We start from the raw sequence: 27,986 nt of genomic DNA, 5'->3' as shown, positions 1-27,986 counted from the left end.
GCATAGCTGATTTTTGTTTTGTTTTAATTCTGCACGTGATTTTGCACACACATGATCAATTATTATGGCTGCATTCTGGTTGGCACAGTTGACTAAATCTTGGCCACAAGTTCAAGAAGCATGTGTGCAAAAGAGTAAACATGCATACAACTTAATCAACCATGAGCAAATATCAATCCCACATTTTATTATTATTTTCAAACTATGTCACCTTCAAGACTCTGTAAAATACATTAAAAATCCCACAGGAAAAAGCCAATGTGCTGGAGGGACCAGTGAGGCACTTGATTCCTCATCTTATTTCTCCGTTCACCCCTCTAACGCCTGCACTTACATTTTTAGCCGTATGATTGGCAAGGTCAGCTGTTTGGTCTGGAGGAACATGACGTTCAAAAGATGGGTACATGTTTTCTAATTATATATATACTGCTTGAAACCTGAAACATGTAACATGTTACCAACAATATCCAGATACATTGATTTATATCAAGTTTATAAGATTATACTAATCACATCAAGTTTGCACCAGTAGTAATGAGTATTGTTATGCACTTTGATTTAAATTTCTCATCCGTGTGCTCCAAACCTTAAAACAAATTGAAAGAAAAACATGGTGGTAAACTTCAATTAGTTTTAATACAGCATTTTTTCAGTAAACAAAGTTAGCATAGAAGTCAGATAGTTACAAAATGCTAGAACACATTTTTTTTTTTTTTTTTTAAAGGATCCATGTTTGGAAACTAAGGAGAAAAAGCAGAAAATATGATGGGATTGGAAGGCAGTGGTGCATACTTAAGGTGAGCAAGAGTTATCATTTTTGAAGACATTGACATTCATTGCTGATTTTTATTCACCAGGAAAAAAACAAAACAAAAAAGCGTGTCACATCTCATTAAGAACCTTTAATTTAGGTTTTATACAGTATACATTGTCACATATAGATTTATCTTTAACTGAAAGTTTAACACTTTCCCTTAAAGCAGACACATCACTGCTTTGTAGTGCTCTCACTAATCATCGTCTTGAGCTGTGCATATCCAATAATGTCCAAAACAGACCTAGCTAGCTATTTTCCCCCATAAATATATATATATATTTTCAATTGTTTCCATCTCTCACCAATCTTTCTGAAGATGCTGAGATAATGCTATATCACCACCATCTCAATGTATGACTGCAACCTGTCCTACACTGTTGTAAAGTAGGTTATAAAATGGGCACAGAAAACACAAGTCTTTAATGGGCTTTACAGAGTTAAAGCATGAGACGTTCCATGTCCGTTTTATAACTCGCATTAACTTACTAGCTGTTGTGTATGTCTTTTCTGCAGCATTACTTCATCAACTAACATTCGCATGTCACCACCAAAAGACATAGTCTATTCAAACTTTTACACTTTTTTGGAATTTGGTTTCTTGTTAAGGTGTGCAGATTCTGTGAAAAGGAGTTACTTGTTACGTAATTCAGCTATATGACATTTCAGTCTTTATTCAGCCAAGCCAAGGTTAACCAATACTAGCCACATAAATAAGTGTATGTATTGAAAAGTGCTGTTCTACTAAATTGTAAATATATTTTCACAGTATGAAACAAGCAGTATGAAAGTCAATATGAGGTGGCAGATCAAAAATGCTATCCGGTGTTTTGAAGTGAGTGATGCGAACGAGAGAAACCATTAAAACCATCCCTGGTCACCTTCTATTTTGCTTTTATTTTTTTCTCACCAAAAGTGGCAGTTGTCAGAAGGCCTATAAACTAACCTTTAGAAACAGACTTACGCCTGAAGGAATGTTACAGTATCTGCATTTCGCACTCTGAATTGATACACATGGCCTTATTCGGTCAGATCACCTTGGCCTGGAACTGAGAATGCTCATATTAAGATCGGTTCTCACATATGCAAGTGTATATGGATGTGGTGAACGACTACGTCATGCGTGCAGCGATTCCTTGATTTCTGCAAACTGGAATTCCGAATAGCCAAGCAGCTTTTTTAATAGCTTGTGTTTTATGGGACAAGTAGAGTATATTTTATTCAACAAATGGATTTAGTGTAAAACGGAGAGCCTAGCAGCGGCAATGGGCTTGTTGGAAATCTAGAAAACAGGACTGTCTGTGTGCCACCATTTTAAAAGATTTTGCTCACTTCTCTTTAAAATTATTATAAAAACTAACAGTTCCTAAGCCTGCTGTAAACATTGACCTTACTTTTTTTCTCCCTTGCTCTTAAACTACATTACAAACTAAAGCTGACACATCTGCAATGCAATGCTCTACGAATTAGGAAGTTAATATTGCACCATTACAAATATAATCTGCTCTAACGTGCAGGGCTCACAAATGTGTTTTCTTAAGACCTGTCATGAATACTTTTTGACAAAAGGAGTCGTGGAAAAAACATGATCAGCTGTCAATTTTAAAGACCTGTTCCTTATTTTTTTTACAACACATATTGGAATCTGAAATGTTGGCAGTTTAGAAACTTTACACTTTAAACGTTACAAGTGTATATGTGTGTGTATTTGTGGTAATTTGAACATAAAACAGATTGCACATAAACGACTGATTACCATGTTTTTTCCAAGACATCCGAAAAAGAAACACAGTGAAACAAGGATGTGCCATTATATAATATTCTTAATTTAGGAAAATAGTTATCTTCGGTTTCTTTACAGGATAAGGTTCACCATCCTTCTAAGGTTATACAAGAAAAAATGTGATTTACAGACAACAGGTGAGGAAATGTGAGTATAATGTCTTTGTTTAAATAACAAATGTGGATGAATAAAATTGTGGTACATTTTTGATTCACCCCTTATACACAGCTATTTAAAACATGTTGTAGAAAGTTAAACAATATGAGGGCCCAAACTTCCAATGCTTTTCCCATGAGTGACTCCATCACTCTTGAGACCCGAGTTCAAGTTTTATCCTGACAGACCCATTTATAGGTCTCCAATTCTCCCGCAGGTAAAAGATAAAATTACTTTTTCAAAAAGTGCATTCCACAAAATAGACAACTGTTTTATCTATCTTTTATCTATAATTTTCTTTTAATTCCTTAAACATTTATATATTTATATTGGCACATTTTGGTGTCCATTTATTTATTTATAGAATATATAATATGTATGTATGTGTTGGTGTATTTTCATTTAAACAAAAAAAAAAAAAAGATGCTATTTAGTCTCTGAAGCACAAAATCCAAAGAGAAATGAAGGCAAACGCGGTGCATTTCACATTCATAGGTAACCTTCATTCATGTCACCAGGAACAGAACTCTAATACAAACAGAATTCCCCAATGTGTTTTCAATATTCGCTCGGAGTACGAGTCCAGCTGCCGTCACCGTTCGTGTTTGGGAATCATCTCACTGGGCTCCACCACCGTGACTCCGTTCCCATTGCGGGTCGGCTCCTTGTGATGAGTATCAGCATAAAACTCTGCAAACACGGGACAGTGATCTGAAGCAACTCCGCCCCACGACCAGTTATCTGGGATCCAGGGATTGGTCAGCCCTTCCCTCACCACCGCCCAATGACCTACATTGCCAGGAAACACAAGTGTGTACAGTAGGGGTGGATTAGTTCAAACAATAGGGCCATTTCACAAACAACAATCTTTGCTCAGTTCGAAGGAAACCTATAATAAACTGACATACATAGCTGGACATGGCCTGAATACAGCATAAAAAGTGCGAAACGGCCTTGTTCTGAATACCATACAAACGGTAAGAATGCATCTTCTTGCCCTATTGTACAACTTGATGGCATGGCAATTACAAAAATAAACTCGTAGGAAAAAAAAATAAATAAATGAAAAGGAAGTTCAATCTCACAGTGTAAGCGGAGATTTGAGTGAGAATACCACCCACGAAAATATGACACAGGAGATCATGCGAACCCCGAGATGTACTCACCTGTGTAAACCTTCTTGAGTGCGCGGCTCACCCAGATGTTGTCGAGACTGCGGGAGCCCTGGGGGTTCTTGGTGCTGATGTTGGTGAAAGTGCTGGCAGGTATGAGAGGAGACAGCTTTTCCTTCTTCAACACGTCCAAATCACTGCTGTCTGGAGGCAGGTTGAAATCACCGACTATGATCAAGTCCTTTCCTCCTGTTCAACAGCAAGAAAAGTACAACCTTAGAGTCCCTAATAAATCATTCAACCTGTCACCAGGCGAGTTTGAAGTATTGTCTGAGTGCTGTGAATTAAACTCAAAAGAGGTTTTTTTTTTTTTTTTTTTTAATGAAGAATAACGGATCATTTAGTGCCAGCTGAAATCTTCACCAACAATGATTACAAAACTGTCAATTGAACTTGACTGTGTTTGTCAGGATGCCCATGTAAAATGTCTGTCATAAAAAAGAAATCATTGATCACCTGGACTCTTTAAAGCTAGTTTTTAAAATCAGATACAGAGTTTTTGAAAATGTTACAGAGAAAAAAAAAGAAATGAACCAAACAGTATTTTACCTTTAAGCACATCCTGGACAGGCTCGGTGAAAAGCGAAACCTTGTGGCTTTCCGAATGGCTCTTCCCATTGGCTTCTCCTTCAGTGGCTGGGGCTTTCAAGTGTATATTCACAATTGTTACCTCAGATACTCCAATCTGTTTAGAATGATAAAAACCAGCATTACTTCCAAAATGTCTACATTGGAGAGTATATCCGCCACTTACGCTAATATAATCAAAATGTTGAATTACGAACTTACATTAAAATGTGCAATATAAGGCCGGGGATAGGTCTGCTTCCCATTCCCGTTGACAGCTGGGCTCTCCAGTAAAGCCACATTTTTCAGCTCGATTCCAGTACTGCTTTCCCACAGGAAACCAGAAAATTCAACCCCCTTTAAGAAAGTTATCAAGGTTATCAAGTTAGTAAAAAAAAAAAAAAAAAAAACATGAAAGCATCTTATCTCAGTCTTTTCATCAGATAGCAAGAAAGCTAACTTCACATCCTCTTTAACAGAAAAAAGGGTGAAACATGAAAGACTGCCGTCAGTGTCAATGCACAGGTAAATTATGCACAGGTCTTTTAGGGCAGTGGTTCTCAAACTTTTGTGAGAGTGGGTTGCTGACGGTTAGATTTCGTGAGAGTGGGAGGGTGGGGGGGGGGGGGGTCTTGGGGCGTTATGCCACGGACCCCCTACGATTCTCTTGTGGACCCCAGTTCGAGAACCGCCGTTTTAGGGAATGCAAAACTCATTATTTGCATTCTCATTACTATACATGTCAATTATGATTGAAGCAGGTCAGTTACAAAGCTGGAGAAGTTGCACAATATTCGGGTCTGGGCGAGACCAGGATGAGAAACAAGTCTGCCGTCAGAATTGCAATATCAGCAGTTTTCATAGACTGAAAAAGAAGGAAACCAAGAACTTTACGATTATGATCTGCACGCTTCCTTACATAATGTCTTTTGGCCTGATTCTGTTCTTGTCCGTTAATGACCCTGGTCTTGTGCAATACGTATTGTGAGGGAATAACCCAGTGAGACTTGGCTCTAGCTCTTATTTTTTTAAGATTCTGCATTTTTTCCACTTAAAAGGAAAGTTGCATTGCAGGCTAGAAAGCCCTCATTCCAGCATCACAGGGACAATGTACTAGTACAGTAGTGTGAAGCAGCAGAACTGTTAAATCTATAGATATGGGCAATAATGATCAGTACTGAAACAGCAATTACCACAACCTAGTTGTGGTAAGAAAAAAGGGGCAAAAACTGAAGGGAACATTCACTCATTTAGAATATAAAAACAAAAAATTAAGAGTGAGTGAAGTGTAAGGGCTACATTACTTTTAAGATCTTTCTTTATAGTAATGCAGTCCAAAAAAATATCAAACTGTAGTAACTGTAAGGATGAATTTTACAGGTACTGCTCAAGTTTATTATTGATTATAGATCATAAAAATAGGAAAATGTGTTCCAACATATTGCAGCAATATCTGACAGTTACTTTGTGATACCTCAGGGCAGTATTAGTGATAAGCACAAAGCTACGTGACTGGATTCCTGCCATGCAAACATGCACACCCTAAAATTAAAACCTCCTGTTGAAAAGAGAAGTCTGCATAGACAGCCGCAGAGACCAGGAATCCAGTTGTTTTCTGTGGGGGATTGGACACGTCTAACTACTCTACCTTGTGCGATTGTCCAACAGGCTTTTCCGAGACGGTGCATTTCCACACGCCCCGGGGGCCCTTCCATTTGCGGACGTTTGGCAGGGTCGACTGGTTCAGCTCTGCACAGAACTGGAAAACAGGAGCAGCAGATTGGTCAATACGCCATCCAGCCCAGGAGCAGCAGACAGTGGGTGAACAGTTACATGAATTCGAAGAGCAGAGAAACTCATTTAAGACAATTCTGACTGTTTTTCCCACCCTAATCAGGAGGTAAAATGAAAAACAGTTAAATTTTTTAACATAACATAAATGCAACCAACCATGGACATTAATGGATTTATATGAACCATAATATAGTTAGTTCAAATAAATACACAACAAACATAGATCTCATAAGATCAGAGGACTCAAAAGGACTTTGCTTTTGAAAAATCACGAGATACAAAACCATATTTCAAGAGAATAAATGAACGTCTCCATAACTTCAACACCACCACATTCTGGATGATGCCAGCGCTTCGTCAGGAAAGCAGGTTTATGTCTATTCACACCATGTGCTGTGCCTATTAAAATAATATTTATGTTTTGGAGTTCAGCATTTCTCAGCCTCAGGGTTTGCAATGCGTTACAATTCATTTGCTTTTCCATAACTATGCTACAGAAACAAAACTCCTGTGCTCGAGCAATGGACAACAAAATCTCTCAGCTGTGAAAGCTGCCAAATTTCAACACATACTGTTGACCAAAGGGCATTACTGTAATCTAAAAATAGCAGAGGTAGGAAAATCCTTGAAGCAGAATGCCCCACTTCTATAACACAGAATATATACATGGTACAGTGATACATTTGGCACACACAAAAAGTTAATGGGGTTATATTGCAATTTTAATGGGCAAGTGTGGCACATTTCTCCAACCAATTCAGTCTGAGGTTTAAAAAAAGACACCCATCAATGAATGGGCTTATAGGGGGAGAGTCTGCTATTAAAGACTCAAATATGTAAAAGGTCCCCAGCTTGGTCTCTACATGTATATTAGCATCTGTATATCCCAGGAAGACCTCCTCTGAATGTATAACTGCTGAGGTCCCCACACTACATGCTAGCAAATAGCATACCACACTGCACTGTATACAGGCAGCTTCAACTGACAGCTGCCAAATTGTAAAACACTATAGATGACAACATTCAAATAAGAAATTAAACAGCTTGGGGATTTCCATCACAGGAGATCTGCAGGAAGTCTGGAGAAATTAGTTAATAGTAGCAAGGGAAATGTCAGCCTTTGAGGTAATTGAATTTGGGAAGGCGAGGGCACTGGTGCAATAAAGGCGTCTTTGGCAAGGTTTGCAACTGGAGTAGAAATGTGTGATGTAAATCAACCTCATCTAAAGCCCTCCGTGCAATTAGCATTTTCAATAAAAGGTGCTTCACAAAAGGCAGAACTGCTGTGCGCACAGTTTGCACATCTGACGTAATGCGTTTTCAAAGCACAAACACAGCCGTCTCCTCGAGGCATTTATAAATACTGCATCATGGCACAATACATCATCGCCTACAGAAAATGCACACTTTTATGCATAGTCACTGTGGAACTATTCATCTGAGCATCCCTCTGGGTAGCTTATTATCTGGAGAAAGGCAATGCTGAAAAATGATGGATACTGTCTGTTCAACACAATCTCTGTAATGTGACATCAGCTGTGTCTCCAAGTCTCTGCTGCATCTTTTTTAAGTGAGAGGGGAATTCAGGAGGAAGTGGTGTTGTGCTCTAAGAAAAGAAAAAAAAAAAAAAAAAAAAAAGGTGCTGTACATCATGTAGCATTTTTTAAAACAGACACCTTCCCAACGGTCTCTGCCTAACCAAAAAAACGCAGTTCTTAAATAGTTGCTATTTATACTTGTAGTGGGAGTCCTTTCAGACTGGTATGAAGTGATTAGTGGTGAAAAGTATGAGGGGCTGTCCGTGAGGAATACACAGTGAGTCAGTAAAGCTGCACATGTCGAGCACCAGTGCTGCACTAACGGAGAGGACTTCCTTAGTTACTCCCGACAAACAGAAAACACTACTTCGTAGCCGCCAATTTTCAAAGCTGGATTACTTATGCTACAAAAACCCACTGTGTTATAGCTGGCTTAGGTGGAAGTGAACATATTTATATTCCATTATCATATTTAGTATTACATGGACATTATCTTAAAAAATGTATGTAGTTAAAACCAAGATAGTTAGACTGAGTTTCATTTGGTGTTTGTGTATATATTTTTCAATTTAATTTAGCTACTGAACTCAATGCATGTCATTGGGTCTGGAATCTATATTTTTCTGCATGTTATTGTTGATGAACTGCTCCGACATGTTACAGGAGTTCAACAAATATGTCTTGCATTTAGTTTCCTATGAAATAAGTAAGATTGAAACACTATTTAAAAAATAATAATCTTTTAGGACCACTGCCAAGCATTGCTTTGTTCACATGAGGAGAAATTAAAAAACAAAACAAAAAATGTTGAGAAAAGTGATTCTGTGCGAGTCTTGTTGTGTCTAGTTGAAGCTTGTAGAGACAGGAGAAGCAGGTTGTGCTGTAGTGCTGGGTGAGATGATATCTGCCCTTTGATAGCTTGCTATCTACACCAAATGCACTTTTTCTGACTTAGAGTTGAAAAGATTCTTATATATATTTTTTTTTTTAATGTTTTTTTACCCAGTTACATATATATCCCATCTCTCATTGTTTACAGACTGGCTCAAACTATACTAGATATATCCTCATGTGCCTGGTAAGTATGTGTAGTAAGTTAAAAAGACTCAACTGATGGAAAGCTGAATGCAGAGAAGAGGAGGCAACCAGTTTCCAATGAAGGGGCCAAGGCTGAAGGAGGTGAAAGACACTGCCACGCATGATGCAGTGCTTTTACTCACCGAAGGAGTAGATATCTGTAACGGACACGGAAACGCCTTGTGCTGACAAACTTCTACACCCAAGAGGATCTGGCCATGGCAACCGCGGGGCACTTTTTTATGCCCTCGTTTTGGGGGCTGGCTGGCTATGCATTTTAAATTTCCTAGGGTGAGGGTTAATCATTTGAAACCTTAATTTGGTTAAATAAATATAAAATAATCATCACATCTGGATTCATTTGGAGGATTACAGACGCTGAAGTTTTTGTACGTGCCCTGTCTGTAAAAGGCCAGGAAGACTGAGAATGATTTTCAGGACACAAAATCTACAGAAATGGAACAAAGCAGCCCATCTCTGAAAGCATAAATTATTACTGAAGATGTAGAAGTTTACTTTTATTTAGGTTTATCTGGATTTTTTTAAATTAAGAACTGGCAGTTGAGGATAATTACATTCTTCATTCTTGCCTCTGGTCAATTAAAATGCAAAACTAGTATCAATGTATGTCAAACTATACATGTGAAACTATTCTTTTTCAGGGCTTTCTGTGGAACAGCCAACAAATGCACATCACAAACACTGTCCTGTCACTGGTTTATGAGATAATATCTTATTTAAAAATAAACAACAAATATTATCTGGTAAAAGAAAATAGTTTATATCCAACATAAAAACAAAAAAGTGTGACATGCTATTCTGTTAAAAACTGCTGACCTCCAGCAAAGGATCCTCTTGGCCCTGTTAATCCTTCAATAAAGGGTGGATTCCATCCATTAAATTACAGAGGAAAAGCTATAAAGTATGCAGGACATTTATGTCGAACTGTATAAACCATTTCTCTCTCTAGTGCTTCAGCTGTTGTTATTGCATTTGCCCTTGAAAGGTGATTTAATATCTGCTGCCAGTCGGTGTGTAAAATCTACAAATCTATCGTCTCCACAGATTTTATTAACTTTGTACAGTTCGTACTGATGAAAAAAAATATTACTGTCTAATGAGTGTTCAGTAACACAGAGGAATTATTAGTGTTTAAATTTAGCAGGGTTAATCCTTAGTCAACATGTTCCTATGAATTACTGGTATATATAAGCCACTAACAAACATTATTATGTAGACAGTTATTATAACTTGAACCTGCATGTGAATCAATCTTTATCTCCAAAGCAGACTGTACTTTGAACCTGGTTTACTCTTCTTTATTCTTGGTTTGTTTGTGTGATTTCTTTTTTTTTTTTTTTGTCTTTTATCTTAGAATGTATTTTTACTTGAATGTGTAAAGATATTTGAACACAAGTGCTCTGGCTCCAGGGAAATCAACAAGAAGAAATTAATTCTAAGCAAAGTGTTGACTACTGCGAATTTACTGTCCCAAGACATTTGACTCTCTAGAAACTTCTGTGTCATTGATGGGGATTTCTTAATACATGTATACAGAAAAATAACTGTGTCCAGGCTGGATAGAAATACCCTGAGCAGGTCAACCTACTTTTTCTTTGATTGGATTCCGGGTGAAACTATTTATTGCCAGTCGCATGCACTGGATGGCTGTCCGTTAATTCCAGCCAGCAACGGATGACAGTACTTTATTTATTACATTTGGTGCTTGCAGAAATCTAGTAACCTAAATATGTAATTAGAGCTAGCAGAATGAGGAGCAGAGGTGAACCACAAGTTCAAACTACATATCGGTATGTGTTAATGTCATGACAGTTCAGAACAGTTTAGCTCAGAGTTTCCCAACCTTCTCGAGCCCGAGCCAAAACCTGTGTTTGGCACACAAACCACTTCCACCCACAACATTATAAACTTCAAAAACAAAATTACATTCAGTGTAAAACCTGAGTTCATTCTGATTTACAGAACTCCTTGGCACAACTGAAATAAGAAAATTTGATAATGGTAAATGTTAGTTTTAAAGTTGAAATGTCTCTCCTTTCAAAACATTGCAGTGCAGGATACAGAATACAAATTCTGAATATTATTCAGGTGTAATGCAAATTAATTCCATTGGTGAAATTTGGATGTACAAAAACTATATAAAATGACAACAAAAAAGGAAAATACCAAATGAGAAAGTATGACCAAGCTATGCGAGTTAGGGAGACCGTTGGAAGTAGGGATGGTCTAACGGTTACATTTAGGTTGTTTAGAGAGCATTATTTTGAGCTAAATTGTGTATTCAAATTAAGTTAATAGATCAAATTAGGGTTAGATTTGGTCTGGGCTAGGGTTAGGATTGGAATCCCCATAAAAGAACGTGATTGTTAAGGTTAGGGTTGCTTTTCTACCCATTTATCTGAATTGGTTGAAGATTTGTAATGGCCTAGCTTGAAATCTTGGTGTTGGCTGGGCTGGGATTCAGGCTGCTGTTAAGGCTTAACATGTTACCTGGATGTAATACAGTAGTGTTTAGAGAAAGGTATTTGCCGACAACACTGCAAACCTATTCAGTATCACAGTTCAGAGTAAAACAGTCTGAAAATTATTATGAACAAAGCTAATTAATTGCCATGCTTGTATAAACTGAAAATTTCAATATTTAGGGGAAAAAAATCACAGAAGAAAAGTAAACAAATGATGAAGGAGTAGATTGTTTTTGTAATAAATCCACACTCAGACAGACAGGCAGGCAGGGTGAGTTATCTCTGAAGCAGGAGCGGTCTCACAGCACCGATTAAACTTAAGTAAAAGACTACTCATCTAAATTAAAATCTTTTCTGCTATCAAAATGAGTATTGATTGATTTGGGGAAACGCCACTTCCATTAAATGTTTATTAACTTCCCCTTTGAAGGGAACCGAATAATGAACAGAACGAGCGGGAAATCGATACCTTTTCCAATGCGTCTCTGTCCGCCAGATCCTGAACTGCCAAGAGCTTGATGCTGCAAGGAGAGGGAAAAAAGGGTCAGTGATTGAAGGAAGGACATTTACCGCATGTTAGTAATAAACATCAATGGGCAACATCTGTAAGTTCTCTGTGAGCTTGTTGTTTTAACTTAGGGTTGCGTCTTTCATAAGAAAAACAATGTATCGCTGTGTATGTGAAGAGAGACACTGAGATTTCCTTCTCTGCTATAGATAAGCAATTCAGAATACCATATTTTTGTGAATACCAAAAGACATTTCAATTTGAGGGGAAAAGACACAAACACATTTGAAAATGCACAACAAAGCATTTAGCTTTTGAGACAATATTCTGGGGTCCAATCAGCCACAAAAGCCAGGTGCTGATAGACTACGGGGAGGGGGTCTAAGGCCATAACGTCAGTATGGATGTTAAAAAACTGGTCAAATAATGTATGTGATTTAGCAGTAAGTCTAACCATGAGATTTATATCCCCAAAAGGGTTTTGTACTTTTTTCCAGGCTGTTTACCAGCAGCTCTAGGTTTTATTCCCAAATGAAATGGGGAGTTAATTTTTAGTATCTCTGTGCAATACGTTTAGCAGGGGATTTATAAGGCGAGAGTGCATTATCTATTTCAGACACATTTACATAATTACAGTCTGCAGTTAAGCCCCATTGTTTTATATTGTTAAGCAGCAATCTGGTAATAATGAATTGCACATTTATGCTTCATACCAATTTGAGACCACAGGTCATTTTGAGCTTTTAGTCAGGTTAGCAGTGGACTCAAAAACTAAAGAAGAACCAGTGAAGAGTACCCCAGGTCACGACAGCACGTGTCCAGGTATTACTGCAATGGGGTCATTACAATCCACATTTCATTTAATTAATTGATCGACACACTCCAGATCAACAATTCTTGAGGAAACCAGGCCTCTGCACATAGAGGGAATATGTACAATGGATCCAAGCAAAGTTGGTGAACTGTTCTCATAATTCATCAATACGCCCTTAAGATGTATTGATTTGATTATACCTGCCAAGGCTATTTTAAGGGTCATTTTAGAACTCGCAAGTCCAGTTTCTCTGCCTGCAGAGATCCCTCTCTGTCTACTGTGGGATTCCTTTCTCCTTAAACAGATAATAATACCGGTCACTGACTCGACCAGCCGGTGTTACAGTGCTTGTCCTTTTGTGTCTAATGACCTTCGAACACAGCCTCTCTATCTAAGCCTATACCTATACAGGAGTCAAGTGCAACCCACTAACCAATATTTACAGCTGTCACCAGAATGAAATACATTCTCATTACAAACGCACCTTTCAAGTCTGTTTATCCTGCATATATAAAGACATTAAGCACTTGCCAAATGTAAAATCCTTCTCCGCAGTTAAACACGGCAGATCAATATCATTTAAAACGGTGACATCGTTTAAAGCTTTTATAAGGTTGTACAGCTTAGGAAACAAATCGATACAACACACAGCACAAACGAATACTCAACATGCATGTGAATTGCCATGCAAGCACTGTAGTGTAAAGCTGGCTACATTTCTACTTGACAAAGGGTGAAGAAGAAAAGGTTACTCACTGCAACTGATCAGCCAGTGCTATCCTTCTAGCTCCTTAAAAAGCCACTGTTAATATTCAGTTCTTGTTAGAAACCCCTCAGACCTTCTGTACAGACCTTTTTCAAGTTAAACCATTCCACAGAGGACCCTGTCAAAATTGACACTGGAGAATATTTAATACTTGAATTGCAAAGTCAACTTTGTTTCAGCATTTTATCCTGCAGCATTACAGCGTGAGGTAATCAGAATCATGTATTCGAAGATGCCTGCCAAATTGTTTCTTGCTTTTCTTGGCTACAGTCTCCAAGGACAAGTTAAGCTCCTTCCAGTAGGAAATTAAAATTAAACAGTACAGGGAACATTTGTGCAATTGCCAGTGCAAAATAACAACCAGGGGATTTTCATGCATACAGTGCTACTGGTGCAAAGGTTTTTCGGTTTGGGCAGTCTGGAAATGGACTGAATTTCAATGCAAATGACAAATGCATAGATTCAGCTTCAAGCTAAATCACCCACCTCCTACACAATACTTTCTGATTTGTAGGCCTCTTATCTGTTTAGAGTTGTCATCCGGAAACATGATTTGTTTTATGAATAAACTACTTACTATAAGGCTACTTTAAAGTAGCAATTTTTGAAATCCTAAACCACAGGGGGTTTTGCTTGCTGTTGATACTTACAGTGCTGACAGAGTTGCTGTTACATTAAACCGATTTTTATTTAACTGATTATACACAGCTTAAAATCAGGGGCAACATATTGTGGGTGCAGAGAACATATAAAATATGTTTAATGTGTTTAAAAAAAAACATGAAAATTAGGCTAAAGAGAAAAGTACAGTATTCTAGTCAGTTTTTACTACATACAGGCTGCATAAATTAAATATTATTCTTAATGTTGTAACTTCAAAATGTAATACAATTAGGCTTTAGCTTCCTATAAATACTTAGGAGCCATGTATTATCATGATTTTAAAAATATAATTTTAAGAATTTTAAAGAAATTACAACATGTAATGCACTTCACTATGTTAATCTTTCCAATATAGGCTCATGGAGAAACAAAAGTTTTGAAGTGGCATAGAGCAAAACATGAAAGTATTAGGCTAAAGAGAGGACATACAGCCATGGAAATTGTGTAAGAGAACAAACAACCCCAGACCTCAATTCAAGGAAGCAATTTAAGGCATTTCGAAACTGCAGCGTCAAAGTCTTTGGTTTAAACCAGCTGCAGTAATTTACATTGTTTTTCGGACACGCATGGTTTTATTGAAACTGACTGAACTAAATTAATGTTTTCCTGCTGTGAATGTTACATATCCCTAGGACTGTCAGGAGAGAAATCAATGCCGATTTTAACACAGACATTTTCAGTAGCCCTAATCCTAGTCTTAATCTTACCCGAACTCCAATTTAGCTTTGACGTTGTTTTTAATTCAACTTAAACCTTTAACTTAATCCCAATCCTACCCCTAATTCTATCCACTACCCCTATGCCAGATGGGATTTGTGTCTTTACAGATGTTCATTTGGACACTGTTTGGATACAGCTGCAATCTTAACCCTACCATATTGTACTCTCTACAGCGCCAAGGCGTGTGTAGAAATATAATCCATTCCATGACTGTACAAAATGAATACTCTAGAGTAACCTTTGATGATGTCATAAAAAAAAAGTGAATAGACAATTTGAAAACATGAACAATATAAAGCATGTGATGTGAAGTCATGAAGACTTTTTTTTTGTTTTTCTTACCCTGTGAACGTACTGCTGAGTATGCTAAAGTTAAACCCAGACCAATTCTCTCAGCTGACCCGCCTGAACTCCTATAGCACTTTCTCTGGCACGGATCCAGGAGACAGGACTCGAGGTTAATATCAGTCACATCTGCTGCAGGAGTCTTACATTCGTCTACTTGATTGATTTTATTGTACTCAACTAGGAATAATTACTACATTGTTATACCATGAAGTTCATTCACTGATTCTTGGAAATCACATGTACAAATGTCATTTTTAAATTGACTTGCACAGCCTTCATCTGAAAACAGACCTCTCCAAAAGCTGTTAATTCATACAAAGCCAAAATCTGTTACCAGTCTTTAAGTTCACGTTATCTAGTATTAAATTAATGATGGTGTTTTTTCTTGTTTGTTTTGTTGTATGGACTGTATATATATCATCATCATCTTCACAGTGTGTCCTGGGTATGGCAAATTGCATTTCTTAACTGGTTCAGCTTCACATTTTGACAACCCTGAAAAATTGATGATTTTCTACAACTCACTGACAAACTTAGCAAATCTACAGCTACAGAACAAAATACCTATGAAAACAAATTATACTTACATAAAGACACGGCTTAGACAAGTTACATGCAAAAAGAGATGCTCCAAAGTGATACATAGATACACAAACACAGCTAGACAGTCACGTCAGAATACCACCATGAATAAACTCAAGGTCTATGTCACAGAGAGAGAGAGAGAGAGAGAGAGAGAGAGAGAGAGAGAGAGAGAGAGAAAGAGAGAGAGAGAGAGAGAGAGAGAGAGAGAAAAGCTTTTAATCTATTAAACTGAACTAATTAAACAATTACTTTGAACATTGTAGGTTAGTACCAATTTCCTTTCCACACCCTTTATCTGCTGGTTAAATGGATATTGGACATGGAAAAGATCTTGTGATGATGTTGGTCATGCTGCTGAGGAATATAAAAACAGACAGTGCCGTGCCAACACTGTTGCCTAGGCCAACATATTGCCTTGATTCATTTGTTTTTATAATGGTTATGAAAGTCAACACTGAAGTAATAAAGCTGGGTAATTTCCTGTGGAAATTCATGTAGCATTTGTTTTATGCAGGCAAACACAACACATAGGCCTACGACATAAAACCCCATAATCTGCATATCAGTTAATGTGTGCTGATGAGTCAGCTGCTTACAGATGTACCCTGTGTCCAGCATTAAAACACATCTGACAGACCACACAGTACAGTGCAAATCAGAAACAAGTGCACCACCAGAATGCAGAGAAAAAGAATGTAAAGATGACATAACAGTATGCCAGTAACAGTTTATTGTTTTAATCTCGGTCAAACCTAGGAACTGAAACAATAATTACTTCAAAAGAAGACAGGATTGTAGATCGGCCAAATCTTACCGGACTTCTTTAACAACTTGTTTTTTAACCTGGCCTCCAAATCTCCACGGCCTCTTTCTTTGTTATAACAGGATGAAAACCAGCTGAGGTTTAACTAATTTGTTTTATCATCCCAGGAGAAGTGCAATATGAGAGATAAATAGAGTAAGCTGGGATTAAAAAGAAAATAAAGAAATGACAATTAAGTTAACTGGTTCCAGCCGTGACACGTGCCCCTAGCTCCAGGTGTCTGTGTGCAACTCAGGCCAAATCTGCTTATCAGCGAGGCTGCACAGCTGCACGGGGACCACACAGTGCATCACTTGTCCCGTAATTAAAAAAAGGGATATACTCTGAATTAAAACAAAGCAGATGACTGGATATGTCAAACTGACCTGTACAGCTTGGGTGCATTTGGCAGGGATTCTGTTCAGAATTACTCTGCTCTCATTTATCTGGAAAGCTTTGCTTATTTAGGTCAGACGGTGGAAAACAGGCTTCAACATCACAAACAGAACCCGAATAAACAGGGTACCATAAACGTGAGAGCGTTATTCAGGTATCGTGCACCACATCTTGTATTTTGAACCGCTGTGCTGAGAGGTTCCATAGCATGTCGGAATCAGGACAAGGTGCAGGAAAATACCGTTTGAGGTTTGGTCCCTAATATACTGGCTTTATTATCATCTATTACAGAACAGTAATTAATACACATGACATTTCTTCTTTTCCTAAGGTTTTCCCAAATACAAGGACAACATCTCTGCTTTAGGACACAATCTTGTAACAAAGAGAAGACGTAAACGTGGAACGATCTCTGTTCTACCAATATTCAACAAACCCAGGGGTCGTACTGTAAAGCTTGGTCAGTCACTGGCCAATTCAACCATCAATCTGTACATGTATAGGCTTAGATAGAGAGGCAATAGATTGATACTCAGAGCAAGTAAGACTGTTAACCTTTAAGGACAATACTCAGCAGTCAGATGAAGAGAAAAATGCACATATTGCAGGTCGTTTGGTTCAAAGCCTGAAGGCTGTCATTAACCTCTATTTGGTTACTTGATCCTCTCTGTTGTTGTGGAAGACAGCTGTTACAGACAGAATTTTCCAGTATGCGGGGGGCGGGGGGGGGATAGAGGAGTGCTCGGGAAAGAGCTTGAATTTGTATTTAAACAAGAGGTTCAACATCAGAATTTCTCCTCAAATAGTGAGCATGACTTCTGTAACCTGTTGGAGCTCGCAGGGAAAGAGTCTGACTCGTGTTGACACTAGATCCAGTCGTGGGCATATCAGGAATTATTTTGGAAAAAGCCATGTCAAAACAAAAGGATACAGATATTATGCAAAAGGGGTGTGTCAGTGTCAACAAGGGGCAACCAGACTTTTCTGAAACCACTCCATCTGATCTGGAATAGGATGGCTTTGACGGCAACAGACTATTCCTCAGTAAAATCAGAGATGCTTCATTATACAGAGACTTTATTATAGTACCCATCTAGTGTATAAGCTACTCAAGTCCTAGACTGACTATAAAACTGGAGATGAGGCTATAATAATAACTTGAACAGCCAGTTAACACATAAAAGTTATCACAGAAGATAGTTAACAGGCTTATGTGAGATGGATCCACAAACATAGTGATGATAATGGAAAAAAACAACCCAACACAAAACAAAACACAAGCCAAGCCAAACAAAGCGAGCTCAACGTAAATATTATTACAGATAGTTCTTCAAATACACTGCTCATTGTTGCCTTTTTTGGAGATACCAAATAGTTGCTCATCATGATGACAATAATAATAATAATAATAATATACATTTCTAGAATACATTTTAGCAAACATATTTGAAAAATCTTCCCATACACACTTTTTTTTTGCCAACATCCCATTGTACTGTATTCCTCCCTCATGAATATCTTTGCACTATTCAAACCTGTTGTCTGTTTGTTCTTTATTTAAAAAAGCCACAAAAGTTGACGATTGTAGATTTTTCCCCATTGAACGGGCTGCTCTGTGTACAGTGCCTGGTCTGACCCTAAACTAAGAGCAAACAGCTGAGAATTTAACACCCTGTCCTCGAATTTGGTGGAAATCGGCAAAGCTGGAGTGCTTTTTGGGATTAACCTTTGCTCCCAGAGAATTTAGTATCCCCCACTAAATTGTTGCTAAATGCTTATGAGTTGAAATAATCCTATCTGACCTCCTTTTGTTTTCCACTAACACCAATTACCAGAGGCTTTGAATGAATGCAAGGAAACCAGTGTCAGAAGCAGCACAAACACAGAGTATTCAGCTGCCTCTCGCGGCCCTCTGCCATTATCGCTGGGCAGCGTGAGAGGAAAGACAAATCTAGGTCTCTCAACCGCCAGCTTTTTCTTGGGGAAAAAAAAAGCGATGAGGGGTTGGCTAAAAACTCTCCTCCAAAATAATGTGAACTGATGCAGGAATGTGAACATGCAATCATCATTTATCAAACACTGTTAATGCTGAGGATCGGAGGAGCACATTCTATACAATGCACTTAAATCTCACATTGACCTGTCATATCTGGAAGAAAGAATATGCAGCCCTGCCTTGTGCATCTGCAAACTTAATGCCTCTCAAAATGCTTGCAAGTTTTTTTATATTTTATTCATCTTTTTCAAAGTAGCACTCTAACTTGCACGCCCACAAGCTAGTTTTGCAAACCAACTCATTGACCAAGGTCTAGAACAATGCATTTCCCCCCTGAGCCAATACTAAAACAATACCAAATTGCAGTACTAGTGCAGGTAAACAGGCTCTTCACAGAGATCAGTAATTTTCCCCGATGAATTGCTGTTTCAATTAATTTTCCACATGAGAAGCTGAAACCAAATGGTCCAGTCAGCTTGAAGCTCAGTTCCCTGGATGACTGCCAAGCAGCAGCACATTGTCACAGGCTGAAGAGACTTCCATCTCTGGGAACTTGCAAAGTACTGCAGACACATGGGTGAACCACCTCGGTCTTCACTAATTAAGCTGTTCATCACATTTTTTAAATCAGGATAATGATACACCAAGCAAGCATCGTTAGTCAGGCAGTATTCAAAGCTCTTCTGTTTCTTGTTTCCATAATACTTACGTATTACAAAGGACTATGAATTTAGAGAGAACATCTCTAACTTTCAGATTTCCAAGCCAATGAGCTCTTATTAAACCTGTATGAAGTAAGAATGTATTGTATTAATTACATATTCCTCATTCATCCATATTATTATGGCTTTTTTAATAATGAACAGCCACTGACATTTTTAATACAACACAAACATGGTGCGGAGAAATACAGTTCCAATAGTGCAACCTATTAATTGTGGGAGTTCAAATAATTCAGTAATATTGCTCTGAATTTTAAGTGTAAATAACTTGTTCTGAAGTTATAATCTTCCTTAAAGCAAGTACCCAGCAGTAATCTCCAACAGTGAGAAGGGGACTGGTGAAACCCAAATAAATCCTCACCTCAGAATAAATATAGCTCTGTAACATCATACAGGGAGAGTCCTAATAAGAAAATTGTATTTATAGTTTATTCTCCATGACTCTGGACAAGTTAAACCTGTTAAACCACCTGGTTTGGTTTTTAATTGTATGCTGCATCAATACCCCATCAGTGCCCAAGATTTCACCCCTGGCATTCCCTCAGAGAGTGCTCCTGCTCCTATCTGTTCATTGTGTAGCTGCCACTGACCTAACCAAATAAAGGTTTGTTACCTGAGCTCACTACTGAACTACTGTTACATAAGCAAGAGTGCTATTAATAAACAGGCCATTCAATAACCTGCTGTATAGTAAGTACAGTAATATTTAAAAACATTATTTTTCTTCTTCAATTCAATTGCTCAAACATTGCTTGCTATCTACAAGCTAAATGTTGATATTATTTTACCCTTATCCCACCTCCTAGAAATCCATGAAAGAGGAGAAACTACCTGAAGTTCCAGCGGGAAAGGTTTAAAAACTAACCTCAGATTAGTTACATCTAATCTTTGTAAGAGAAAAGGGTAATCGGATCCCTGGCCGGATTGCCTTTGAAGTCACAATAATTGAGGCTTAAAAAGCAGGATGCATTCACTCGAGCAAAACATTAAAAGCAGTGTTCCCAACCCACAAATATAATAGATTCTCAGATCAAGTACATTTTCCAATGGTAACAGGGTATATTAGGGTGGAATACAATCAAGACTGATATACCTGTAAAACACAAAAGAAGAAGAAAAAATATCAAACTTTTAGTTCACAGGAATATAGCCCAATATTGTTTGATCATTAAAAAGCTACTTGGTGGGCCCTGTCCAGGCAGGTATAACTGAAAGGGCACTTTCTAACCTGCTGACAACCAAATTAAAATAAGTGTGCCTGATACAGTTATGCAAATGAGTTATTGAACTCAGTGATTTGAAACCAAGCAACTCCTCTTCGGTCTAGAGAGTACAACAGAGCATGCACAAATTAGGATTTTAGCCATGGTTGCGACAAAATGGACAAAAGGTTAACTTCAAGTAATTCCTGGTTGCAATTCAGCTGATCTATATTCTTAAAACAACTGTCACCTGCCAGTATCCAAACACACTAGAAAATGTTCTAATTCTGCCACCGGATAAGCCTTTTGTCCAGTAGTATACCTAAAGTGTATGCCTCATAAAACCAATTATCCTATGAATATAATAACTCTAAAGAATGATCTGGAGGTAGAATTCCAAGCCAATTTATTCATTCATATTTCACACTGCTTGAACTGAATTTGTTCTTGTCAGTAACTAACTATCTATCCACTTGCATAAACTACCTCAAAAAAAGTTAGCCTAATTGGATGGTGTCAGAAATGCAACGTGGGCTGGAGTGTTGAGGTGCAAACTCCTGCTGATCTCTTGATACAGTGGGTTATGCAGGAAATGATTCTCCCATGGTTACTGTTGCTTACACATAAGCTATAGCAATTGCTTGCATTGAAAACCGCATTGCAAAATTTTTCTCTTGCAAAATATTTAACCAACGATTGCGCACAAGTACTTTTTCCTGAGTGGCAGTCTAGTGCATTTAGACTGACAGTGCTGCATTACTTTTGGGACAAGAAGATGCCTTCAAAAGCCTAACAAAGAGGGGGTAGTTTATTCAGAGCTGGCCAGGTTCTGTCATATAGCAGATGGTCACACTCACAAAACATGTAGCCTATGGTCTCTAACGGACCTAGTTAATTACTACAACTATGAATGCGGCTGCTGCTACTTCCACTACCATTACTAGTAATGATATTATTAACCATAATATTATCCATGTTGAATCTAAATAAAGCCATTTCAAATGAGAATTCAGAAATATATGCATTTTTCTGTTTCTCCTACTCCAGTCTTTGTAACTTTAGATTGTGAGGATTACTAAGGTCAAACTATTAATTCAAAGTTTAAGTTTTGTCTAATTCTGATTAGCATTGCCTTGTTAATGGATATGCCTGAAAACAACACATTTGCATCACACTATCTCTCCAGATGTTAACCTTTTATCAGAATAATTCACTAAACATTCTGGATGCTCTGATATTTAGGGAAGAACTCTGTATACAGTAGTCCTTGCGCTCACTCTCCCCTGCAATATTGACTGAAAGTGAAAAAGTAACCAAATATTTATGAAGAAACTAACATATAATTTAGTATTATTGTGCACTAATACATTGTGTGCTTCGTGTGACTTTCCTTTGAAGACACACCTTTTTGATCTTGCCACTATGCGTTTAGACTTAACATGTTTTCTCCCACATGATCTTTTGAATTACAGAAGGTTACGTCTTTATTTTTCAGAATCAGAATTAATCAGGGAAAAAAGCAAAAAACATTGTACTTTATCAGCCAGCTGGGATACAGACATGTATTACTTGCCATAACAAAATCCAAAACTTGTGTCTCTTTGTTAATATGGGGCCAATATACACCAGTGCCAAACCGAATGAATTACCATGGAATAATGAAATGTTCTAAAATAATCTGCAGAGTAAATTAACATCAAGGGAGTAGTGTGTGCATAGTTTTTATCACTTCAAATTAACTGGAATTTAATTTATTGTTTACACATCCTATTTTGTGTGTACTTATCAGTTCTCTGCAGTTAACCCTTTAGCCTGTTATTGCAATGCTTAATAGCTACTGCAGCTGGTTTAGAAGACCCTCTATGAGAAAGTTTGTTACCGGTTTCATTCATTATCAGGGGCCTTCATACAATGCTAACTGACTTCTATAAAATCACCTTTGAGACACTTCATTGAGTATTTTTACTATGATAACTACCATGGAAGTTAGCAATGCAAGCACAAACTAAAACAGGATCACTAAGTAACATGTTTAAAAGGACAAGTAATAATTAAAGGTGTTAATCTTATCTAATCTAATTCTAATGTTCCATCGCCCAGTAACAGTCCAGACCTCTCTCACACACATGCGCATTAAACAGAAGCAGCAGAGAAAGCATTTTTGTGCGCCACCGCTAGCCTTTGACCCTAAGTGACCCTGAACACACCAGCCTGAAGGCCCTGCAGTTCAGAAGGATATACGCAGCTCTCCACTGATCTAGTTTCTAGGATTCAGGAGCTACAATGTTCGTCTTCCAAATCCAAGCACCACCGCAACAGCCTGTGCCCATTCTTTTAAGAGAAAGCATACTACAATCTTCTCCCAGTTGAATGCCCTACATAGGCTACATCATACTGGTACTTTTGACTGAGTACTACCTGAATAAGTCATGTATGCATTACATTTAATTTCATTTAATACAGGCTTGTGACGAAGTCTGAATCCGCATTCGCAGATGTGTTTTAAAGGTAGGATTACAACAAGGTTTCATGAAAGACCCTCAAGATAGAAAGCATAATGATAATAGAAAAAAAGCTTTGCACATTACTATTAACATAAAATACAACATTGCTAACAACGAAACTTCCATCGGCAACTTTACCTTTAAATATTGCACTTTTATAATGCAGTCGTTTAAGGATATACAAGATTAATACTGTTTATATTTGGAATGGGCATGCTTTGTTTCTCCTCATGTTTACATCATTTACTTGAGTACTTGAGTTTGACCCTGTCCTTCTCTGGGCGTTTTGTCTTGACCACATAACTGATGCCCAACGTGTCCGCGCATCCTCACTTCACAGTTAAACCCTGCATGTCACCCCCTGTGATGCTCATCACAGCAGCTAGTGCCTAACAAAACAGAGCTGCTTGTGTTTTTGAAATGTACAACTACTAGCCTAAACTACATGTAAGTAGTAAAGTGACTAGTAATAGTAGTATTAGATACATGTGAAGAACTTAAGAAACCATGATGAATTGCAACTTTTGCATCTGAACAGGTAATTCAAAATGTCTGAAGACCCATGCTGATGTTTTTTCAGCTCTATTTCACATTTACAGCATTTAAATAAAATGTGATAAATATATATATATATATATGTATTTTAATAAAAACTGTAGCAAACAGATTTACTGGCAAATACAAAGTGCCCAACAACCTACAACTAAATATGCTACGTCGGATTCAATGCTTTAAAATCCGCATTTGATGGATGCTGATTTCTGTCAGCTCTGTCACATCCCTAATTTAATAGAAAGCCATGGTACCAGGTGCAGTAAATCTATAAAGCCTCAAACAATAGGACAACTGGTGTGAAAACTAGCAAAATTATGTATTTCCCATTTTCACACCATGATTATGAAAACCTCACTGAAATACATATTGTGGAAATACATTGGAGAATTTGCCTTGATATTTTAACTCCTCATATGCAAATACAGTTATATATTGCCTGGTATGGCACAGGACCTGCATTCCATAAGAACCACCAATGTGAAGCTCGTCTTGTTCTCTTAATTATCAAGCTATCTATAGCTAAAGGGTGAAACTAATACAGCTTTCAAAAAATAAGCATTCAAATAGTATCCTGCTGCAATGATAGTAAACCACTAATAAACAAATCTCCAAATATTTTGCACGAGGAAATCACAATAAAAAAAGAGGAATGGTCAATATATATAAAAAAAAATCAGATGAGAAAAAAAAAAGAAATCTACTTATGCATTAATGTTTTAATAGTTCAGAAAGGTCATTAATAAAGTAAACAAAGTGTGATCCTGCTGGTTTTCTGCACATTGGAAAGGAAAGGGGCCATGAAGGGAACTGACTCATGTCCGCCTTCTCATAAATAGCTTAATATGAGGATTTCTTGGCTGCTAACCTTCAGTAACTGCAGCTCAGAGAAGTTCATTGACCTCAAGTTGCTTTAGCCTGTGTCTGGCCTGAAGCCAACAAGGTCTGTCTTTATCAACCGCAAGCATGTGACAAAGTGACAGCTGAGAGCAGGATAAACATCAGATATCTATACCATTGGATTACCTTAACAATATGTACAATAAATAAGAAAGTGAAAGATTTGCTTGAAAGAGGGTTTTCTCAGGAAATGTTAAACGAGACCTCATAACAGTTAGTCTTCAGGAAAAATCAGTTAGATAGATTGCGAAGGAATGAAAGCATATAATTTCCTGTAAGGGACACCAGCATCTGTGTATATTTTCAGCAGGCAGATCAAAGCTTCGTAACACACATCAGTATCCCGCCTTAAACAAACAAACTAAACCTGAACAATAACTGTACACCTGCAAGAATCCCCCCCTTATCTAGCTCATTTGTTTATTATGTTATGTAACATGTATTTATCTGCCTTTTAAAATGCCTTCCTTCCTATGATAAACCCAGCTTCACTCCCAGTTTATGGTCTTCTCTCTGCACCAGTGGCTTCAATCAAGTTTTATTTTCGACTGCTTGGCATAGAAACACCTTTAATACCTGGTAAACAGGGCAACCTTGCTATGTTCAGCAATATGCATAATCAACAATATATTGAGGGCAACATCAGGCTGCTGCTTACAAAAATATGCTCTAAGTGTGAGAAGCAGTTTTTCCAAGTTAAACACCACCTCCACACCATTAATAACTACTAAAAACTGAGCTCAAATATTTTGGAATTTTAGAAATTATTTAATATATGATTTCAAGAATGGATACATGGTGGTTGAATGATAAAATGCATGATACCACTTAAACAAACGCAGAATGCACACACCTAATTTATATATACTATATACATATTTATTATACTAATGGATACATACGTCTATTATCCTATAAAACTGAGTCTGGTGCAGCATTGTACTTTTCTATTTGTTTTGTTTGTTTGGCATTGTTCCTTAAAAACGACAATCGGCCTCAGCTGACATCAGTGGCTTACTTTTGCACATGTCTGCCTATGCAACCCAGTGTTACAACAGCACAGTAAGTGATGCGGGACAGAAAAACAACGAGGAAAGACACCAACAAGAAGCTTGCATGCCTGCACCGTGTGCAAGTGTTGAAACCTAGGCTGCAAAAATACTTCCCATTTTGCAGTGTTTTAGCAACCGGTTGGTACAACATCAGATGAGATCAGACCCCAGTGCACCTCTTTATTAGCGGCTGCACTGCACGTCACTACACACAAAGGTAACCGTCAACGTGTATACAAGTGCAAAGGTCGCATTCGTTAAGCGCAGATGTCCGCAGTTGTGCGCCGCTCTGGGCGAGAGATCGCGGGCATTGCGCAGATCCGTGCAGGACTGCGGACATCTGCGCTGCACTCACTCGACCTCACCTGCGCACCCTCACCCACACTTACCCACACTTACCCGTTCTCCAGCAGAGTCATGCACACCACCTCTCTCACCCCGGGGTTGTTGGCCTTGTCGGCGGAGCAGCACTGCAAGTTCCAGGTAGCAACCCTGACGACCGCCTTCCCTTCCCGCAGCCCCGAAAACACCTCCACATTCGGCCGGACCGAGAGGATCTGGGTCGGGCCCCCGGGGGGGAGGTCCAGGTCCTCGCTCTGCAGGCTGAGCGACGTCGGGCTCGGGTGCGACTTGCTGGTGAGTGTCAGGCCGCCGTTGGTGTTGGTGGACGGCGTCCTGGAGCGCTGGGCGAAGATCTGGAAGCGGATCTTGTCCAGCAAGGAGGAGTTGATGCTGTGCACTTTCACCAGGTCCTCGATGCTCTTGAACGGCCCGTGCTGCTGCCGGTACTGCACGATGCTCCGGGCCATCTTCTCGGTGATGCCCCGGATGCTCAGCAGCTGCGCCGGCGTGGCGGTGTTGATGTTGATGCCGGTGCCCGCCAGGTGTTCGTGATCCCGGCGCACCGAGGAGGGGGAGTGCTGCGAGGAGCCGAGCCTGTTGCTGCTGACACAGATCTCCAGTTTGATGGCCTCCAGCTTGGCAGCCCCCACCCCGCTCACCAGGGCCAGGTCCTCCACCTTCTTGAAGCCGCCGATGCAGCCCCGGTACTCCACGATGTTCTGCGCCACGGCGCGGTTCACCCCGGGCAGCGTCATCAGCTCCTCCGCGGTGGCCGTGTTGATGTTCAGCCTCTCCTGGTTCACCAGGATGTTGCTGAAGTTGCACGCCGCGCTGAACTTGCGCTTGTTCTGGCAGAAGTCCGTCGGGTCCTTCGGGATCGAGCGATGACAGCCCAGATTGCCTCCCATCGCTGCTCAGCTGGGCATGTAACCTGCGTGCCCAACTCGCCCACACAGGTGGATCAATAATGCACCCCCTCCGAAGTGAAAACGAGGAAAAGATTGAAGAGCACGAACAAGCCCCTTACATGACCGGCATGCAAAGACAGGAATGTACGTGATGACAATGTTAATAATAATAATAATAATAATAACACTGGAAATAAGTAGCATACATTCCTGCGGAAAAGCTAAATCCCTAAGTAAAGCCACTATGTAAAAGATATGGTTACGTCCATGCAGTGGGGATTTCTCTGTGCGGTCCAAAGTCCTGCTGGTTTCCCTTTAATCCTCGGGCTGTCCAGCTGCATTGAGCTCCGCACCACACAAGCAGCGTCTGTGCCACCTTTCCTCTCAGACGAAGCAGCACACAGCGGCGGCTCCTGACGTCAGGCCTCCCCCCGCCGAGGCCGAGAGAGGGGCGTGACGCCGGGGCTGACTAATCACATCTGCCGGGGGGCGAGTCACATGGGGCAGGACTTCAACACCGAGCTGCGTGGCAATGCACGGTTCCCAGAGCCAGAGCAGTGTGCATCAGAAATGCAATTCATTCATTTTCTTCTTCTTGATTACATTACGGTTATTGCTGCTGACCCACTGTTACGGTCTTCATTTTCTTATATAGAAACGTGTGCAATTGCTTGTGCTTATCTGATCTGGTTTCCAATTAGAATACTGTACAACGCAGTTTCAACTTAAGACAAATATCCTGTAACAAATTGTTCTTGTTCTGTTTTGTTCTTGCAACACACACACACACATATTGTATACATTTATGTTTTTATTTTG

The 27,986-nt window shown here is 38.9% G+C and overlaps 1 protein-coding gene across 1 annotated transcript; it reads right to left on the bottom strand.

The window, feature by feature from the left end:
- Positions 1-167: 167 nt before the first annotated feature.
- On the bottom strand, positions 168-27,571 carry eepd1 (endonuclease/exonuclease/phosphatase family domain containing 1). The gene is made up of 7 exons (XM_066715741.1): positions 26,317-27,571; positions 11,857-11,908; positions 6,141-6,251; positions 4,715-4,849; positions 4,475-4,610; positions 3,920-4,114; positions 168-3,542 (listed from the first exon to the last, which is right to left on the bottom strand). The coding sequence occupies exons 1-7, from the start codon at positions 27,165-27,167 to the stop codon at positions 3,346-3,348; spliced, it is 1,677 nt and encodes a 558-aa protein (XP_066571838.1). The 5' UTR covers positions 27,168-27,571; the 3' UTR covers positions 168-3,345.
- Positions 27,572-27,986: the final 415 nt, after the last annotated feature.

Source organism: Amia ocellicauda, chromosome 10 (genome assembly GCF_036373705.1).
Source record: "Amia ocellicauda isolate fAmiCal2 chromosome 10, fAmiCal2.hap1, whole genome shotgun sequence".
Classification (NCBI taxonomy): Eukaryota; Metazoa; Chordata; class Actinopteri; order Amiiformes; family Amiidae; genus Amia; species Amia ocellicauda.
This window is presented reverse-complemented; position numbering and strand designations above follow the sequence as displayed.

Bases quoted from the DNA above. Each gene is read 5' to 3' on its own strand.
- eepd1 (XM_066715741.1), bottom strand. From the start codon at position 27,167: ATGGGAGGCAATCTGGGCTGTCATCGCTCGATCCCGAAGGACCCGACG. The intron at 11,909-26,316 runs GTAAGTGTGGGT...CTCTCCTTGCAG, and splicing joins ATGACTCTGCTGGAGAACGG to CATCAAGCTCTTGGCAGTTC. The intron at 3,543-3,919 runs GTGAGTACATCT...CTGGCAATGTAG, and splicing joins ACTCAAGAAGGTTTACACAG to GTCATTGGGCGGTGGTGAGG.